This window comes from Solea solea, chromosome 1 (genome assembly GCF_958295425.1).
Source record: "Solea solea chromosome 1, fSolSol10.1, whole genome shotgun sequence".
Taxonomy (NCBI): domain Eukaryota; kingdom Metazoa; phylum Chordata; class Actinopteri; order Pleuronectiformes; family Soleidae; genus Solea; species Solea solea.
The window spans coordinates 11,730,447-11,752,006 of record NC_081134.1 but is presented as its reverse complement, the minus strand read 5'-3'; the positions used below and the strand labels follow the sequence as shown (position 1 = coordinate 11,752,006).

At 41.5% G+C, this 21,560-nt stretch overlaps 1 protein-coding gene across 3 annotated transcripts in view; it reads left to right on the top strand.

Moving 5' to 3' along the window:
• LOC131470215 (glypican-5-like) overlaps positions 1 to 21,560 on the top strand; it is an 89,563-nt gene that overhangs the window by 32,452 nt on the left and 35,551 nt on the right. For 2 of the 3 annotated variants that reach the window (XM_058645908.1, XM_058645889.1), the window contains 3 exons: positions 4,206 to 4,369; positions 5,486 to 5,542; positions 6,230 to 6,352. In XM_058645908.1, coding sequence (XP_058501891.1) covers positions 4,206 to 4,369; positions 5,486 to 5,542; positions 6,230 to 6,352 — 344 coding nt within the window. The remainder of the gene's footprint in view (positions 1 to 4,205; positions 4,370 to 5,485; positions 5,543 to 6,229; positions 6,353 to 21,560) is intronic. The other variant, XM_058645899.1, reaches the window with a different exon arrangement.

Sequence of the window (21,560 nt, the reverse complement as noted above, 5' to 3'; positions counted from 1 at the left end):
GACAAGACCACGGTTGCTATCTGTAAGCCAATACTCCCCAAGATGAGGGATGGCCCTGGGCTTGGTGGGTTTTCTTTCTATCTTCTTACACTCTCTTACCAGCATAAATACAAATGCTCAACATGCATGATACACATAAATATATGCAAAACATACATGTATACATGAATATACACAAACGGGAGTGAAACCGAACCTGCTTTTCCCCTCTTTTTTATGCTACAAGTAGCTGTGTAGCATTGGCAGCAGTTGAACACACCTTGTGTTTCCATGCTTTTTCTCCTGGTGACAAACATGCATCCCACCAATCTGCCCTCCTCCACCAGTCTCTGTCCTTGGGCAATCAAACAAGGAATGCTCCACAAAATAGCTGAAATTGTGAAGGTGTAACAAGGGCAAACAGGTGGTCACACATATACACACTCCAGACTAAGTACTCATGCTGTGCTCAAATGGGATTTTCATTCTCACGCCATCAACGGGTCAGGAGATAATTGATTTATGGCGGTTTCCTAGCTCACGTCGTAATTCAATCTGTCATCCGATTGGCCTTTAGGATTATATGAACACATGATCCAACCTATAAGAGCATGTCTCCATTTCTCAAGAGCGCCCGTGGTGAAGATCCAGTTTATTTTTCCTACGATGACTTTGTGTTCCGTGTACACTTTTGTATGTTTTGTTAGGCATAAGAATCATTTGTTTTAGCGTTGTTGTTTTGAAATGCAGGCTTTTCTCCAATCTCTCGGGGCCTCTTCAAAAGTAGTACACTTTTGAACCTCTTCCCCCCTTGTATTTGTTGTATGATAAAGCAAACAGAACTGTGAGTGACCTCCTCTTTGTGTTCATATTTTACACAGATGTTTACATTTTTGGTCTCGGAGAATAGTATCAGTGTCACACAAAGGCAGGTAAGAAATGGCACTGGGTTTAAAACTTCAGTCAGCCTTTTTGAAAGTTCACAATGGCAGGATTAGGTCCTGTCTTAATCCTCCATTCATCACAACTGCGGGGAGATAACGTGTAGCTATGACCTTTTTGCTTGGTGTCATGGGATGTATTTAAACCCTCAGTTCTCAGTTAAAATATCCTGCTCTTTTAGACTCCTGACATCATTGTCTACTCTCCCCACAGATTTGTCCAGATAATTCTTTTCCTCTGTTTACTGCATGGATGTGTTACCATCAGTCCTTGTAGGCCTCACTAACTGTTTGATTGTCTTTTCTTTTTAACTCTACATTTTATAAACCAGAGTGGTCTTCAGAGAGATCCAGCCAAAATGCAATTGCAGCAAGTTTACACTGATCAACACAAATACAATTCAAAGAATGAAGTAAAATGAAACATTCAAGTCATAAACATGTTATTTCCTCAGCCTAAACTGTTGTTACAGACTCATCTTTTCTTTGCTCAGCTCTTCGCACACCTGCCCGCTGCAGTCTGCCAACTTCACCACTTTCACACAAACATGCATTCTTCCTTACACACAGCATTGTAGACCTCCCAAACTCTGTCTGGACATGATGTCATGGGACCGTATGTTGTCTGAAATATGTATTTTTAATCCCGGGACCATATTTTATGGAGATGTATTTTTGTTAAACAAGGACGAGACACATGGTTCACTTCAACATCTGTCAGGTTAACCAAGGCTTTACTGTTTCTGGCACTTAACAAAGTCTCACCGGTTAATTTGATTGTGTTGCTACACACGCAATAGCACAAACTGAACAAAAGAAAATCATTTTATAAAATCCAATACACTTGATCAAATGCTGAAGCTTTATTCAGACATTTAATAAGTCAATACACTATTGTGTGCAGAAGCAAAGGAATAAAAAAAGTAATTGTCTCCAAAACTATTGCAGCACCTGCTTAGAGCATTTGGCGTATTCAGTGAGCTGCATGCACAAAATAGTTGCAGTGTACTATCTTTTCTCACTCTGTGTGTGTGTGTGTGTGTGTGTGTGTGTGTGTGTGTGTGGCTACGTGCATATGCGTCTGTGAGCTGCTCTACCACATGTGAGCATGTTTTATGGGTCTATGGGGGGCTAAGGTTAATGCAATAAAACAACCTTTCCCCGTGCCCAGCGTCTGCCTCGGGAGATAATTTAAGACCAGAATGTTGTAAAGAAAAAGTAGGAGAGAGAGCATGGAGAGTGATAGGTAAACATTGCAACGGAGAAGAAAAATGTCCACGTAGTCACGTAGTAACTTACACTTCTCGAAAAGCAGCTATTGGATTCCTTCACCATTGACCGCCCAACCTCCCCCACACACACTAAGAAGCAACTAGCCTATGTGAAACACCTCCATTCAAACTGAGTTTATGAGGCACATGAGATGACTGATCTGCTCCGCTCTGGAGGAAAGAAAGCATCTTAAGCTGGCTGGGGGTGACAAATTTCAGCTGCTTCAAGAATCACTTACCCAAACTCCTCCTGGCATGTGGACACATTGCTTTAACCATGTGCAGTTCCTTATCAAATTAAAATGTCATTGTTTGTCTCCGGCTTCTCACGTGCCACCTAAATGCTAAATGTTAACCTGGGGCAATTTGTCTATCAGTCTGAGGAAGTTGCACAATTTATCTACAGGATTGGATTGGATTGGTTAATTAGCATGCTCTATGAAGGCCAACCAATGTCAATGAATTGTTGTCAAATAATTCATGTTCAGGTGACTTTATTTATACTCATAGGTAGATTTGTTTTGAGGTAAAAAAGAAGGAAAGCATCCATATTACACACAGACATTTGGACAGATTAAAACCACACAAAACATGGACACGGACAAGTACTCACGAGGATTAAAACAGAATAAAAAAAGTCAGTCGTCCAATAAAAAAAGACGAGATAAGGTAAAAAATAAAATTCAAATAAAATGACCAAGGCTTATTAAAAGAACATTTGCAAGAGGGACAAAGCTGTCTCTATTGTGGTTAGTCTCGGACCTCGGGACTTTAAATCTCCGGCCAGATGGAAGGTGCTGAATTTCACTGCAAAGTGGATGGGAGTCATCTTTACAAACAGAGCTGGCCATCAGCTGCGACTGTCTGGTACACAGCGACTCTGGACACAGCTGTGACTCCCAGATCAGCCGTCAATTAGATTCAGTGAGTTTCGTTCTTTCAAAGTCAGGTTTCCAAACCATGACAAAAGAGAGTAAGCTAAAACGGTTTCAGTAAAAGTAACAGTAAAAAAGAATAGTGTCATCATGTTTCTATCAATATGGAGAAGGGACAAGTTTCGCAGATAGAACAGATGCCTGTGTCCCTTTGCACATGCTCAAACTGTCCCTGGATAGCAGTGGGCTGTTTTTGCTGCAGATGTGAGTCCTCACACCACTAAGTAGACAAAGTAGACAATGGTAGGGCCATGGCTGCTCTCATTTCCCTCGTGCAGACTGAAGATCGTTCCGAAAGCCTTTGGATTCAAATGTGTGGTTGAATCATGTTAAAACAAATAAAATAGAAGTGGAGCTCGACACCCATTCTCTTTCTTTTCATAGTTGTGTTGCATTATTATTATTCAGTCGAGTGACACATCCCTCTTGACAAAGCAGCGCATGTACATTGATCACTGTGAGGAGTTATTCCCTCAAGCATTCAGGAGCTGTAACACTCGGGTCTATCAAGCTAATTGAGAACCACTTAATAATGCTGCCTCGATGCTTTTAAGCCAATGAGATGTCATTGATTTTCCTTCTTGGATTGAGGCACACGCCCCTTTATTCTCATGACCCTGCTGTCTTCTCCTCTGCTGCTGGCTGTAATAGCCCACTGGAGATGTGCGCCATCATTGCCAACTGTGTGCACATTCATTCATCTCAATGAGGTAGTGGAATGTGTTACATTTACTGTCAGCCCTCCTGGCAATAATTCACTCATCACACCATTTTCTTTCATCACATCCTTCAATTAACGCCCACTGTTTTCCCATGTTACTCCTCCCCCGTTATCCTGAACTTTTATGTTCTGTAATTCGTCTCATGACTCGCGTCATCCCGCGAGCATTCATTCTGCATTAAAAACTGCGAACAAAGACCGTTCACTTTGAACACTTTATGTGTTCTCCTCGTATGCTTTCAACTGCAGGTGTCAGTCGGTGGGTTGTTTTGAAGTCACCCTTCAACTCCACCCTTTTATACGTTTTCCTATCCTAACAGGTGTGTGCATGTGTGTGTTTTCTCTATCATCGCCACAGGTGGACAAGGTGTGTGGCCTTTCTACTGAGGAGCCTACAACTATGCAGTCTACAAGCCCAGAGGTCACAACCTCTACGGTGACCTCCTCAACTCCTTTTCCATCTGCAGCCCCCTCCCAACCTTTACCAGAGCAGTGGCTTGGGCAACTCGCCCACTTGAGGAAGTAAGACGCGGGCAATAAAAATGAACTTTCATTAACTACAGTTTTATTCAGGAGTTTACTACTGCCTGTTGTAAATCAAAACACATCTTTCTGCTACCTGAAAAGTGAGTTTCAATGGCTGCGTCTGTATGAAGTAGCCAGAGGGGTTGGCTAATGTGTATTCACAGCTGCCATCACTTCTCACTTTCTTTATATGGTTAGTTGGGCACATCACATATCACCCACACACTCACACACACACCCACACTCACACATAGTAAATGTAGTGCCTGGCACTTAAGTCCATGCCCTCCACCTGGCCTCTGAGGCAGCCTCCCTCATATCCACAGCAGCTGGCACTGATGTGCCCGGCTACAGGCAAGGGGGTGTGGGTAAGATTAATCTTGATGGACCAACAATTTCCTGTTTACCCAGACAGCAGTGCCACAAATTCTGCACACCAGTGGGCCTGAGCTTAAATAGCACCACACACAAAAACATGCACTCAGGCACACATTCTGCAGTGTTGCCTGCCTGACCTTGTCCCAAACCATGAATCACTGCACTGATGCCAGCCAAGCTGACAGGTCTGGCCTGGCAGTGCCAACACCATTCATGGCAACACAATCCAGCGCCCTGACTGCTGCACATGTGAGCACTGACCACATCAGACACATGGCAACTACCACTGCAGGAAAAAGGGAAAATATTGTACTGATGAGAAAAAGAAACATATTAAAGCAACATTCATTTTTTTTTACTTCTATGAGGGGAAAAGTGGATAAAGGAATACAGAAAAAAGTTTGTTTGTGTTGAATGTTTAACTGTATTTACATGTTCACATGTTTCTCTGGGTTTGTTTGCTAACTGATCATATACATTACATACCAGTCCCTGTTTTGCTGATGTGGTGTGGGGGAAAATGATTATTGATGTTTTTGTGGTGTGGCCATTCTCTGCATGCGCATGATTAATCACTCTCTTCCAGGGTCAACTGACTGGTCTTTTCTCCCCACATGTCCTGTCATGTTATCCTTTTGTTTCCCTTTTTCTGTCTCTCACCCCTCCACTTTCACATCCGTGCACCCTCCTTGCTTGCAACAATCTCCCCTGGACTCCAACTCCCATCATTCCCAGCTCGTTCCCCCTGAAACCCTCCAAGAACAATAAACATAGTCTGAAAACGCTCTCTAGGTAAGCATTAATCCAAAGGACTTATTCCTCCATCTCTCACATACATTTTTTTTTTACCAAGCATATGGTAGTTCATATATCGACTTATATACATGTATGTGACATTTTCATATACTTTAACAGTTGGTTATCTTTGTGTTTTGGGTGACCTATGCATTTTTTTATGTCATACAAAACCACACTTATATATATATATCATCTGTTGCACTTGAACAGTGATTCACAACATTGACTTACCTCGGCATATAACCTCTCACAACCCCTGCTGTTTTTGCTCTGCCTCATGAGTGGCAACAGTGTGCGCCAGATCAAATTATGATGCCAATCTTGTGCTCGACACAAGCGCACCCGTATCAGTAACATGTGCTCGAGATTATCAGGTGAAGGTAGCACTGCGCAGTCTAGAGAATGTGCTGAATTGAGGTAGTCACAGTTAGAACCACAAATGTCTCCTGTCATCATAAATATCACGATTAGTGTTATATGCGTGTATTGTTGTGGTGGTAGGGTACCACTGAGTTATTTTAAGGAGATATGGCCTCAAAAACATGTGGCCCCTTATGCCACAATAACACAATGGATTCCTCAGTGGTATGTTTTTTGTTTTTTTTTGAACATGGACCATGATGAAGAAATATTTCTTACAGTATATGTACTAACACTGTTTCAATCTATCCCAAATTTTAGGGACTTCTTGATGTATCTGCAGCGCTACAAGTCTTTCTTTGCAGCGTTGCCAGAGATGCTGTGCGAAGGGGAGAACATGGTGGACGACTTCACATGCTGGGGTGGAGAGGATGTGTTGGAGAGGTAAGAAAAAATGTGTTCAGTTCTCCAAAAAAATGTGGTTTATATTTGTTATGTTGGCTTTTGCTGCTGTTTGTTACTTCCCTATCACCAGGCAACATCTTGCATACTTTTCCACTGCTTTGTTATAGCTGGATGATGGTTTGGGTCGTTCTCCAAATGACAGTCGATTGTGACTTGTACGCATATTTCAAGCATGAACTTCCAAGTTCTCCTGAGATTTAAGACATGTTCTATGTTGAATGGTGAAGCGATAGATTTCGGTTTTGAGCAAAAGCATCAGGCCCTCTGTGCATGTGCTTGTGTAGGACAGGGTCAGGGTGTGTGAGTCAGTGTGGAAATAAGACAGTTATTAAATCATCATCACATTAAGTGAACACAGAAAGCTGTGCCTGTCTCCCTTTGCGTTAGGGTCAGTTAATGAGTCGTCGTTTTTTTCCTTTCTTATATTTGTATGGTTTTTATTTTGTGCTGATTATCGGTCTGGAGCGGGAACGCTCCTCCTCTTTATGGTCTTGGTTGCATCTCTTTGATAATTACTCTTTCTCTGTGTGCATGTGGTTACATGAAAGTCTGTATCTGATTTCCATGGACGTGTTTCTTAAAAACTTGGTCCATGATTATGACAGGGTTAAATCTCTCCTTCTGCAGTGGTGGCTCTAAACTGGCTCACATTATCATGGCAACCTCAGCCCTTGGCGCTGCCAGTATTGGCCTTGACACAGGAAAACAGTGGTCTGGGGTGCCTTTTCCATGATCCACCCTGACTGTTTCGAAAATCTTTTTATCCTTGTCTTCTTGCTGGGTTAGGCCATACATTAAACTTCACATGGATTCACAATGGGACTGTAACTTTTTCCCAAAAATTGTGTTTGAACAAACATTATTTTGCTTCATAAATAGCCACACACACACAAACTTGATACCCATCTGTGATGCCTTCTTCGCCACCCCACTTGGATGGATCTATGGTCTACAACCAAAAATATTCACCTTCACACTCCACTTTTCAGATGCCTCAATGTTGTGACTGTCCTAGCTTGCTAGTATCCTAGCATTTCTCAGCAAAACACCATTAGGTCACCATCTTATTTTGGCGATGGTTTAAGAGGGCATTCAACATGGATCTAAGTTTCACTCAGGGCTGTTACTTGGAATATGTAGTGTCAGACATTTCTGCAGCAGTCTATCGTTATCACAGTCACTAAAGTGGTTAGCTAGCGCCTGCTAGAGGCTAATATTCACGGGAGAAAAAAGGACAGACACTCATCGTCTCTTTGATCTGGGAACTCACCTACTATTTATTCTGCGCATGCTCACAATAGCATCCTGGTGCACACAGGCACACGTGACACGCGACCTTAACAGAATACTATAAGCCTATGTGCTTCTAGGCTGTATATTTTCAACCCAAAGGGCTTTTTAAGGACCTTATTCAAACTCCAAAAATACAGTTGGCAACTGCTGTGAGTGTGATCAGGAACATTCTGTATGAGAACATATCAGCTATATTAGATAGAGCCAGTCCCATTTTTTCCTTTACTCTGTGTTTTGTGTGTGAGCGAGGGTGTTGTTAGTGTCACTTCTTCTACCAAAGACTTCAACAACAGTGCTAATGGGATTTAGCTGTGTGTTATCACACATTCCCTGGTGAGAACCAAGTCTTTGCTCATGGTGGCAAGTGTTCTTGTGCTGAATAGGAAATCAGTACCCTACCGAGACATTAGGCATCACTCAAAGTGCGCATATTGGCCTGTGGTTATTCAGCAAAAACTTCATCTACTGTATTTGACTCTGTTGGCATGTTTTGTAGAGAGAGCGATGAGGACAGAACAGGGCATGAAAAGGGATGGGCTTTTGGTGTCATTGTGCCCCCAGTGCCTCCATGTGCCCCTGACGAGGGAAGCATGGTGGAGTGACGGGGAGGGCTTGGCAGCATAAAGACCCATTGTGGAGTCAGCGGAGTGGGGCACAGCCCTGCTATGGGGACCCCCAAAGCCTAGTGGAGGAACAAAGACCCTCCTATGAGGCTGCATGGGAAAGACTCGGACACTACTGCCACTACTTCTGCCACTGCCCACACCATGCCTGGGAAAGTTGCATGAGAGTTGCAGATGCGATGAGAGAAGGGCAGACAGTGAGAGACATAGATGGGGAAAAAAGGATGAGAACATATTTAAAGTGTGCAGCAAACAATACATAAATAAGCTGCTGTTGTTGAAACACATTTCTCCCTGTGTGGTGGGCACACAAAGTCTCTGAGGACTCTCTGAGGTTTTTCCGGATTTATAAAAGAACACACAGTGTGTCACACATCAGTCCACATAAGATCCATGAGCTATTCAACAGCTGGAATGTTTTTTTTCATTCATACACAACTATGCTCAGACAAGAAGACACACATGTTAGAATGTACCCACACGCACTCACACACTCATGAATGCTGTAATACTTCAAAATAACATCAAAGGCATTGGGGATTTAAATTCCCGTCTTGTTTTTATTCAGCATCTGATGACAGACGGGCGAGAGGGGGGCAAGCATTTGTACTTACAACCAAAAGTGCATGTTGGCATGTATTCAAACATCCCTAAACATTTACAGGACCACATGTGTGGATGCTTAACGCCATCTTTTCCGGAAAGATAAGATCAACCAAAATTACCACATTCCTTATTTATATTTGTCAGTTACTGTGTATCTATTGCAGTAGTCTCATCACAAAGAGAATAAGTTGTTGCTCCCTGTTGACACATACCATATTTAGATATAGTAGGTGCAGGTTTTGGGTGTATGCTGCAGGCTGTAGCCCCTATTTGACTATACAAAGACCTTAATTGGATTGTTGGACTGAAAACACAAGGCTATAACCCTTGTAAAAGTTTGAATGGCAAATTAAAGCAAAGCGTCATTTTCATTGATTGGTCTTTGTATGTTAGTGAGACGGGTAACTGTAGGTCAACCCATAATAAACATGGGAATTAAGGTTAAGGCAATTCTTTAGGCAGGTGAATTTACTTGGCAGGTGAAGCCAAGTAAATTGCAACCTTGGGGAAATGGAAAAATCACATAACATTAACCTTTCTTACCTGAGATGTGTTGTGAAATGTTTGATGTTTCTGAATATAGTTTTTCCAATCGCAGCTTCTGCTGCTGTCACCAGCAAAAGTTATTGCAACAACCACGGAATAATAAACAGTAACAATGCTTTTGAATTTTCAAAGTTGAGCCATAAAATGATTCTGTGAGGCACTGTTGTTGCAATGCTGCATTCACACTTTCTGGAGCCCATAATTTACGTCGTTTTAAATGATGTGAACCAAGAAAAAGTTGCTGCATAGATTTAAAGCCGATGTTATAATTGAAAAACATGGACGAAACGGAGCCAAGTGAGTGAAGTAGTCCTCCTCTTTGAACTTCATTCATACACTCTGTGTTCCAAGTAATTATTTTAGATGGATTCTGGCATATTAGCAGAATGCCTGTCCCATATGCTTATGGGATTCACATTGTCTTAACCTCATTTTCACACTTTTAAGGTAGAGTGTATATTTTACTTCACTTATAAATAAATGAGCATTCAGAAATCTTTAATGCTTATCGGACAGGTTCAACTTTTCCCTCCTGTTCTGTTTTGACCAGCATGAAAAGTCCAGCATGTTCACAGTGATTCAGCACTGCCATGATGTCACAGTGTGTTCAATTGTTGTCAGACGTATGTTTGTGTGCACATGCACGTGTCTCGTTGTCTATTACCACAAAGAACTAATAAATCATCAGTACAGTTTAAATAGGATTCCAAAGTTCTGGGTGTGCTCCATGCAAAGTCCTACAGACAATAAAGCAGTGTGAGTGCCTCTGAATGCCTCACATTTTCATAAGGTTATGACAATCCATTTGTTTATCATTTTGACATCTGGGTTTCATTCTGTTTTTGCAGGGAGAAGCAGGGAGAAACAGGGAGAGTGCGGCGTTGGGCAAAGCCCTCACTCCTTGCACTCTCGCTCACTTTTCTCTCCTTCTTCCAGACCCATCGGTCCTCACCTTTTTCCCCCCCCCTCTACCTTCTTTGTGTCAGTTTCGTGGGTCAGAGGAGTTTGAAAAACAAAACGAACAATTGCAAGGATGTTGGATAATGAAACTCTTGCAGAGGGGACAATAAATGAATTAGTATGTGCAGAGGAAGGACATTCCTTGCTCGTAGTGTGCTCTGCATATGTGCCTTGTGTTGCAGCAGCGAAACATCAGCACAAGTAAGTGTTGATGTTTTCAATGGGTGTTTTCGTCTTTAAAAAACACGAAGACCAACATGTTGGAATGGCATTAGGCAGTTTCAAGGTATTTTGTTGTATTAAAATTGAAACCATGACAAAATGACTAAAATGTCCTGTCACACTGTGTCTGAGGTATGAGCTGTTTTTAATGACTCGTAAAAAAAAACAGTGCAGGAATCACTCAGGTTGTGTGCAGCGTTGAGTAACGTGACCCCTCCCCCTCTGTGTTGGTGTGAGTAGTTACTCAGCTGTGTTTTCAGTGGTATGATGGCGGAAGGAGGTGACGTATCAGAGCTATAATCACGATGATAGCGTGATTTTTCTGTTGCTTAGCGTTATAGTACAGTCAGAGTCTTATACCATCCTAAGCAACTGCGGCACTAAAGATGAGAGCATAAACATCAGAGAAGTAAGGAGGACTTATGGAGATAATGATTATCTTTCATTTCTTTTTTTCTCATACATTTGTTCTTTTACCTCTGCCATTTGCATTTGACTTCTGCAACGAACTTCTTGTGCCTTCCTCTGGTCCTCCCACAATCCCCCTCTTCTATTTGTCCTTAGCTGGGATTCAGTAGCCCATCCCTTTCCCATAACCCTGTGCTGCTGCCTAGGACCCCAGCGTGACCTGCTCCCCATTGCTTTTAGACGACTTTCTCTGTCTTACAGCCTGCATCTTTGTGTGCTCTTGTTTATTTACCTCTCTTCTGGCATCAGCACTGACCTTGTTTCTGAGAAACTAGTTACGTTTTAGGGCTGAGATGTGTATTGTGGGTAGGTTAGAGTTAACTGGTTAATGGGATAATGCTTTGGTTAGGCTGTCCAAATGAATGAATGAAAGTCAAAAGTCAATGTGTGTGTGCGTGTGTGACAGAGAGAGGGAAAACAACAGCGATCACATTACAGTAACTGAGTTATTTATTCTCACCACTGAAATGGTCAGATTGTGAGAGTCTGGAGTTTATGGTATTTCTAAATGTGCTGCTACACACAAGAAACCGAGGAAACAAAGTGTTAGAAGTTTTTGTGGTTGTTTGTAAGTAAATGTGTTTTTTGTTGGACTCACTTACTGTTATTTGCCAATTTGGGACTTCACATGCCTCTGAGCGAGGGGTGTTTATGTGCTTTGGCCTTCTCAAGTTTTCGTTTTATGGTTTGCCTTGTGCATATTGTATGTTTGTAAGAGTTCCATCTGACTCCTTCCAGTCTTGCTATAGTCACTTTTATGGTAGAGACACAGTTTTATATCCTCTGCCTTCTGTTCTGTGCCCAGTCGGTGGACTGGTCGAGCTAATATAATTAAAATGCCACAATAGACTGGTAAGTTTTATTGGAGCGGTTCCTACTGGGTGAAGCTGACATAGTGCACTCATCAACCTTCGCACTAGCCCACTGGCAAGGCATCAAACTCATAGCAGGCTGGTAGGATAAGAAATGGAGGGGAAAAAAAGGGATGGACATGCTTGGGAGGGGGAAAGAAAGGGTTTATGTGAAAACAATGGCCTGATGGAGAGATGAACTGATGTATGGATAAGGGAAAAGAAGGATAGGTCAATAGTAGTAGGAAGCAGTGGCTTTAGAACCATTTGTCTTTGTGGCTTAATTGCCTCTGTGAGCCTCTTTGAAGTCCCCACTGCTTGTGTGTCTGGATGCCAAATCAGTAGTGACCTGTATATCATTGTGAGCGAGTGTGAGTGTAAGCCCCTTGACCAGCTTTAGTCTCACATTTTGACACGCATTCAGTCACAGCATGCGCTACCGAACAAAGAAAAAAAAAACGAAAACGGAAAATATAAAATGTGTCCTCCATGATGTCAGCACTGCCGTTTATAATCTGTTGCACAGATAAACGTCACACTGCCAAAAATATTCCGCGCACAACAAAACGCCTAATGACGTGTCCTCAAGGACAAATCTCAGGTTTTGGAGGCAATTTTAACTCCCGTCATAAATTTGCTGTGGCAAGACACCACACTAAAATGAAGTGTTTGCTGTTGCTCAGCTCACACTCTGTGATGCTTTTATGGTGGCGCAATATTAAGAGCCGTCGCTGCCTGTGTATGCCAGTATTTTCTAATGGCCCCATGTACATGAATTCAACTCCAGTTCCTCCTTTATAACAAAACGTAACATGGAAGATCAAAGGTTAGAGTGTGCCCCATATTTCTGTACTGCACTGTCAGCCTTATGTGACTTTGTAATTGAATTTCTGAAAGTCACACATTTGAAGCAATGTCACTTTTAGTGCAGTTCAAACAAAGTTATAAAGCCCACAATAAAAGCTTCAGGTCTTTGACTCTCACCACAATAGTAACACACTCCTTCAGCTCAGTGCATTTTAACACTGTTCAAAGGCAGAGAAAATCCACCTTGAAACCTCCGCTTTGATCCAAACACACGTGTAGACATGGGATTATGACCTTATAGACAATTACACTATTTCTGTGTACCACATTACTGCACCTCTACAATACACAACCCCGTTCACATCTGATTTACAGAGCTGAACCTCTCTCTTAGTCGTGGGCTATTTTTAGGGATGCTGTTATCCTTTTTCCTGGGGGATACAGCCGACTTTACAAATGTCAGTTAGACCTTGATTGAGTGCAAGTTGTCGGATCTGAACTTTGTGTGATGCAATGAACATTTGTATGTTTGAATTTGGGGCCCGCCGTGAAGACTGGCAACACTCCCTGTAGAGTTTAAGTGTAAATGTGTGTACGAGTTTTCAGCACGCGGTATTTACCATGCGAGTGAGTATTCGAACATGTCTGGTTTGAATCCAGTCCAATCTTTAAGGTCAGTTGTCCAACCCAGCGGAGTCCGTGTGTGAGTTTAAAATTAAAATGAATGACAGGCACGGAAGGAGAGAGGGAAAGCTAACAAATCCAACTCTGTACAAACAACAAAAGTACAGTACATTACTGTGGAGGGTGTTGTGCGTGCGTGTGCGTGCGCCTGTGATCTGTGCTCAGTGTGTGTATGTGGTAACCTGAAACCACAGGAAAAACGTTCCTAGAATTCCGGGTGGGTTTGGTGTCATGGCTCTCTCACTGGAGACCCCTGAATGGTGCTGGGAATGTGGCCTACACACGGAAGAGCTGCAGATTGAAGGGGAAAGTACCCCCACCCACACCCCACCTTAATCTCATACATCCATATACACGTCATGCCGCTGCCAAGCACACACACACTTTAACAACTGACCAGTTAATGCATACATGTTCAAAACATATTTGAAAGACAGTATGATGATGGATTAAACAAACACTTTACTTTCAGAAAATGATCTCTTTACCAGTCGTGTGTTAAAGAGTGTGTGTTTAACCCTGACTTGATACAATAATCTTATCTTGCTGCCCTAATTTTACTTAAGCTGTATGTACACGTACCTGTACAATATTCTTTGGGAAGTTACACAAGATAGTAACACAGGATTGCCATCATACTGGTCAGTCTGATTGTGACTGAGTGATGATGCTCGGAAGGAGCTTATGTGAAATGATCATGTGATTTTAAAGGCGCAGGCCTGGTCCATTTAACACCTATTACAAATGAATGTAATTAATGTTAAAAGGCATATAAAATGATCATCCAAGGCAAATGTCTTAAACTCACGGGCCACAATCAATTTCATGCAGCACGCCACTTAATATCAAGTTATAATGAGTTATTTCTGTATGTTTTTTTTATTAATGGATTGATTTTACATCATAAATACATTTATATGATGAACTATTTATCATTCCGTATCAAAACAAACTTAAATTATGTAAAACGTCATCATCGATATTGTTATTTTGAGGTTGTTGACTCTTTTTTTGTTTCACTTGACTGGCCCCAAACTAGGCACTCAGTGGTCGCCAGGTCTTTTGAGTTTAAGACCCCTGATCTAAGGACATTACAAAAAAAAATAACACACATGGTTGTCATTGCTCGGTAGTTGTAGTTATATTGTCACAGAGCAGAGACCGTGTAGACAGTTTTAGTCTGCACAGTATGAGCTACAGCCACTAAACACATTGACAGGTGAAAGGTCAGAGCATGAATGGCTGTATGTATGTGACCTATAATGTGAACTCTAATTTACCTGAGAAAGGCAAAGTTACTCCTTTGAAATCTGATGACAAAATGTTTTGTAGACATAAAATACCAAACCCATGAGTTTATACTATATTATCACGAGCCTGTGTGCACCCACTGCAGACATTCTCAGGGAACATGATGACTTGCCACAGTGATTTTATCTCTCACCCTGCAGCTTGGACTGATTTAAATCTTTGACTTTCAGGAGCAGCATTAGGCACCTGCACTACATAAGCACCAGCAGACTGACACAAGGCCAGAATTTAATAAGGCCGTCATCTTGAAGCATGTTTGGCTGTATATGAGAGCGATGGAGAAAGGGCCACGCAAAACTTTATGTTAGCCAGTTGAATGAAAAGCCTGCTGAATGATTTATTTATTTTTGAGTCGGGACATTGCAGATTAATGAACATCAACATAAAAAAAATATGCTCCATTATAAACAATGGCTAATTTACATCCATAGTTCCTATACGCAGGTTGATAAATATGAAGATAAAACAAAATACACGAGGACATACACAAGCAGAAAACGAACGGTAACAACAGTCAGTGAGAAACAACACTCTCCAGTTAACTTAGACTACTAACAATATACAGTATGTGATGCATCAAGGCAAACCAGGAAAAAGGGACCAAACTGTTAAAGTGCTTATTGTGTCGCACATACAATATCACTTAATTGTTTTCTAATCAGGTTTGAACACGAAGAGAATACTAATGAACCTCATGTCCAATAGGTGACTGCGTGGCCATAATAACAGCTGATGCATGGAGTTACACACTGAAGAATGTGTAACTGCAGGCACATAATGGGCAGCTATTGCCAGATCCACAAAAAAGAAAGTGTTATTATATTTTAAATTAGCAAAGGCAACTTATTCCAAATCCTTGCAATAATATAGGGCAATACCAAAACTGCCAGGGAGTGACTAATCTTAGAAAAAGTAATAAATGTCTACAGTCCCGCTTATGAAGGCATGTTTAATTTCCAACCTGTGGCTGATTGACAGATGAGCCTGATTATGACAAACATGGCACTTACCCCGGAATTTTTGCAGAGAAAGTCATTTTGGCCACCTGTCTGTCAGCACTACCGTCTGCTTGACTTCATTTTGATAATTGCATGATTGCTTCTACCCTTCCACGCTTTCGTTGCAACAGTCACTCTCTCTTAATCCTTGACCTTAACAGAAGTTTAGATTGTTGTTTAATAGACAATATGCTAAAATGTCCTTGTTACCGAGTGTCTTATGGTAGTGTGAAGGGGGCGAGTATGCGTACGTCTAGTGTATTTAACTAAAATAAGTGTACAGTGTGTTGTTCTCTGTCTGCCCAATGTGCATATCTTCATGGCAGAGGATGTATTTGCTCCCACATGCCCTGTTGCAGCAGCAGAGTCTGATCCCTGACCCCCTCACTCAACACCCTCGCAATCCCTCTCCCTTCTGTGTGGGTACGAGTGATCATGTGTTCGTTGCCTTGAGGAAAATGTACTTTTGTACATTTGTTTGAGTTGAAATTGGACTGTTTGTGCTGGATGTTCTTTGCTGATATGGACCGCATCTATACAGTATATTCCAGATGTAGCGCTATGCTGCTCTCTCTGTTCATGGGGGATTTTTAAACACTCTGTACAAACTGAGCTGACCTTTCTAAGTGCGAAACCAGCTTGCACATAGAGAATTAACACATGGACGTCAAAACTATAATGTACAGTTTACCCGTGGAGAGTCCCAGACTGTTCTTTATATGTTAGTTTGCACTGGAGCTGTCATCCTTAAGCAGTAGATCACACACCATTCTGGCCCAGATCAGACAGACAGACGTGCAGACAAACAGGTGGTCGTACCACACCAGAGGATCATGGTCCACTCCGCCCGTCTGTGCTCTATGACATAGTTTACTCCCCTGGCTCTGCCCCTGCCTGCCCTTGTCTGCCTTCCACACACCAACTGCCCCTCCAGACCTCTAACCTCAGTCATCCATGCCCTCCTCGGCATGTGGGCATATGGCTGGAAGTGGGGATAGATTCATTTCTCGCTCTCTCTCTCTCTCTCTCTCTCTCTCTCTCTCTCTCTCTCTCTCTCTCTCTCTGTCTCACCCAAGAACAGATTGTATAAACACATTAATGACTAAGAATCTGCTGCTGCTGCTATTTCAATCATATAATTAGCTCTGTTGTTGATGAGCAGCTGTCTCTTGCACCTTTTTTAACTGATTATGGTTTTTTTTTATTTTATTCTTTGCATTGCCCTTAATTTTAACCCCATGTTTATACAATTTTGTCTTTCTTTCTTTCTTGTGATCTCTTGCTGCATCCACATCCTGCCCATCTGCCCTTGTTTAGATCATTCAAATGTGTTTTATTTACAGTACATACACACAACTGAAATGTATGACTTGAGTGGTGGAATTTGGAATCACATTAACTAATGTTATGGGCTAATATTGCCACCTACTGGGGGATCAGTGTCACTGGCGTGCAATTGATCAGTTTACAAGTAGTTAGAGCAGAGGTCTCAAACTTGCGGCCCATGGACCACATGCGGTCCACCACTTAATAGCAAGTTATAATGAAGTTATCTATGTGTTTTTTTGTTTTTTAAATTGATTTAGTGTCGTAAATACATTTTTATTGTAAACTATACATCTTTCCAAATCAGTTCAAATGCTTTTATTTTGAAATTCTGTCATCCAAAAAATGTGTATAGCTGTAACATGATATGAAAATGATCATATCAATTTAAACTCACATTGCCCGCCCCTATTTAACACATGCTTTTCCCCAAATGTGTTACAATCTTGTTTGTGAGGAACACACAGACAGGGAAGTTTGCATGAGAAAGTGTGTGTGTTGGCGTATGCACGAGAGAAATTGTCGTCTTGGTCAGGAAATGTCTTGTAAAATGTTTGTCTGCATGCGATTTCTTTTTGTGTGTGGGCAAGGCGGCTGGGATTTTCTTATTCCTTCAATCCGACGGAGCTGCATAATGTTTTTTCCCAAAAGTCTGTGTGGTCTGTTGAGTCAGCCTGCAGTTCATCTACTGGCACGTCAGAGCAGGCGACACAGTGAGGTGGGGAACAGTTACACCCACTGACAGGCACAGTTGGGACAGTCAGGCCTGGGAATGTCCTCAGAGCAAACCACAGACACCAATTACAGTTGTAATCTATGGAACTGCAACCAGAGACTATTAAAAGAGACTATTAAAGCTTTAAAAAGCAGTCATACTGTATGTTTCCATTTGTCTGTCTCAATGAGACAGACAAATGGAAGCTCCCCATCACCTCCACCCACGAGGTTATGTCTTTTTGTTTTTTCCTCTGTTTGTTTGTGAGCAGCATAACTCAACTTTGATGGCATTTTCTGGGGATTTTGTTGCCCAATAAAACATTATTACATTTTGGTGACAATCTAGTAATCCGGATTCAGGATTTTTTATAAAAAAACAAAAAATTAAATGTAGTGTTTATCTTGCAAGTTAGGTAAGTGTGGGAAACTGAGCAGATTTGGCAGAGGTCAGCCCTCTCTTAGTGTGTTCTCTAGTCTTGACCTTTGTTTGACTTTCACAACTTTGTTTAACTTTCACAACTTAATCAGTAACTGAAAGTTACTGATTAAGTTGTGAATGGGAAGCGTTAGAGGTAGATTCTCTTCACTTCCTAATAATTAAATCATAACAAAAGTTAGTTGGGTTACATTTTGTAACTTGATGTAATGTCGTTTCAGCTTACCTGCAGGTTTCGAATATACTGTCAAATGAATGACACCAAATCATGAACACAAACAGATATATTATTATACTGTGAATATGAAAAGTAATTTTTATTCACCAGCTGAATAAAGGAAAGGTATTAGTTTACTTACAGCCAACTGTGCAGGCTGTAAGTCTCTGTCTGTGCCCCTTATTGTCCAATGTTTCACAAAACTGCTATATAATGACTTTATTGGATTGGAATTATTTTTCCAGTTGGAAGGTTTATTTATTTATTTTTCTGTGAACAGTTTGTCAAGCTTTGTCAGGAAACCCCATTCTGCTGGTAAGCCTTATTAGAGCCATGGCTTACATTTACAATACATGCGTAATTCCTAAAAGCCCATTTTTTCTAAAGGCACTGTTTCTGGCACTGGTCTGTCAGCTCTTTCATAAAATCCAAACTCAGATCTGCCCATTGCCTCGACTATTGGATGATACAGTTCATTGTATTGGCCACACGAGTGCAGTGTAGAAGCACATTTTGCACAAGAACTGCTTGGATTGCAATACTGTTCAGTCAAAGCAGTTTAGATTCTGGTGGGATTTTTCACACGACAAACCTTCAACAGCACCTTCAAATAGGATGTGATGTGGTACTGTGTTATACTGTGCTGCAAATTTATTTTGTGTGTGTGCATGAGAAAGCCTGCAGGAGCAGTTTGTTGCCAAGAGCCAGTCACTTACACCAAATTAATTCAGCTCTTTGCAGTTGCTGTGATTGTAGGTAAATCGATACTTGCTCATGAGCCCAGAGTAACACTGAAATGAAACATGCTCGGCTGTGTACAGGCCTTTAATGGGCTAATGATTAGCCACGCTTGATATTGTAGACATCACCCAGCCTGCCGATGTAAACGGACATGGACAGGTAGAAAAGCATTAATCGCGAGTGTCAAACACCTCTGGTGTTCAAGGCAATCATCGTGTGGGTTCACCTGTAATGGCATGTGCATGATAAATGAGTCTCTGCCTCCTCAGATATGTTTCCATCTGACTTTTTTCCATCTTTGAACTTGCCCTTTTTCTTGCTCCCCTCTCTGACTATGTGTTGGCCTGGGTCATTATGGCCTAGAGAACATACCAAGGCAGGACTAGACATGAGCCTACCCCAGAAGACAGAGCACTTGTAATGTGGCCTGAAGCTGACCTTATTTACTACCACAAACTTAATGGATTAGAGTCTCGTTTTAGATGTACATTTTTAGTTTTACTGAAGGACGTTTGAGTGTAATCTTGGTCAGCGATGGCCTACCAAAAACAAATAATGCTACAAATGAGAATGCGGTTGTTGTTGTTTTTTTTTTTTACCACTCAGTATCTTCAGAATCCCAAATCTCAAGAGAGTTGTAGAAGACTATTAGCAGTCGGCCACATCTCCACAGAACTGTGGTCTACCGGCTCATTGGGGACTGTGGGCAGCTTTAATCTCCAACTACCCAAAAATCTGATAAGAGGCATCCAATCAACGACGACGGCACAAAGGAAACAAGCAAACATTTGGAGGGGCTGCTTTGCTTCTCTTGTCACGTTTAAACTCGAAACATGTGCACAATACAAATGAAATGAAATCTAAAGGTGAGGTGAAAACAGACTGAATGAGTAGTATCAATTGGATGTTTGACCTGATGTAAGTGCAGTAACCCCTGTTATTGTACATTAGAGGACGGGCTTAGTGTGTAATAGCCATGAGTAACATGAGCCATTTTAAAGTTCAACCATATAGCTGTTACAGTGCAACCACTCCATAAAGCAGCCTGGTCTTGGTAAACTCACCCTGGAAGTCACCCAGAAGTGGCAAAACAGTTGACACCAACATAGTGGTGTGTAATTCGAAACCAACCACACGGCCATAAACAGCCATATTTTACGGGTCCACAGCACCTCAAAGACAGTTATGCCGCTAATATAGCACAGGTGCCATGCCTCAGGTGAAGTTCAAGACAAAAACTGTAAAGATTCATTAATGTACAGTAAAATGTCCTGGACCATAGTGCTTCATCTTGGCTGACGTTTGTGTAACTGGAGTTAGAAACAGGCTCAGGGCTGTAGTAGATGTTTGAGAGCGGTGACCCATCATTAATAGTAGTTATTTCCACACTTAATGCAATTACACTAGGTTAAGGATTTCCAACCAGGGAGGCCTGAGTTTAAAATGTCATCTCTGAAAAAACAGTTTCACAAAATTACCCAAAAAAAAAATGCAGTTTCTAGGAAAAACCACAACATGTAAACATACAGTTTGTATCCAAGTGACGTCGCGGCGCAACCTGTTTGGAGTTGCCAAGATGACTGCTCTACCTGTTGTGCTTTATTTTTCTGACCCTGCCTGACTACTCTACGTCTCTGACTCATCACTCGACTCAGATGATTGCCAGACTGAAGAGTGGCATGACAGAGGGCGGGCTACATTCCTGATTTAGAAAGATAAACATGTTCTACCCAGGAGTCCCAGTTTGGGAGTTTTTTTTTTTTGGTTTTTTTTAAGCACATAGTAACATCCCGGAGCAAGACTGAAACTTCAACTTTAGTTAGAATGTATTGGCTTATGAAGTATAATGATGCTTTCTCTGAAGAGATAAATGTCAAGTGACACTGGACAGAGACCGTTAAAGACTGATTTGTTATTATTATGTATTACCTAAGCTAAATAAAGTGGCAGGCATACTTATTGACCATACAGAGTAGCCCTCACAGTTTTAACACAGCAGCCTGTTACACATAGTGACACATTTTATTTATTTGTTATGGCTTGTTTACCATCAGGATCTAATCTCAAACGTTGCATGCGGATTATTTGTCTCATTACTCAGAACTGCAGTTAAATTCCGCTTTCAGTAATGGAAACCAGGCAGGAAAGAAAATCTCTAATGGAACAACAACAGTTACAGTGAATTTGACAAGCCTATTTTGGGGTTCTCTTGTGGTGAAAGAAACTTGGGATGAGACTTTTCAAATGTAAGCCTCGTTTATCGTTATGTTGTGGTATTTTTGAACATCCATTAGGTTGGTTTCTCACCGGAATAAGACAATCTTTGTACCTGTTACATTTCCCAAAATCCCCAAACTGCCTTCAGGTACGATGAGGCAGAT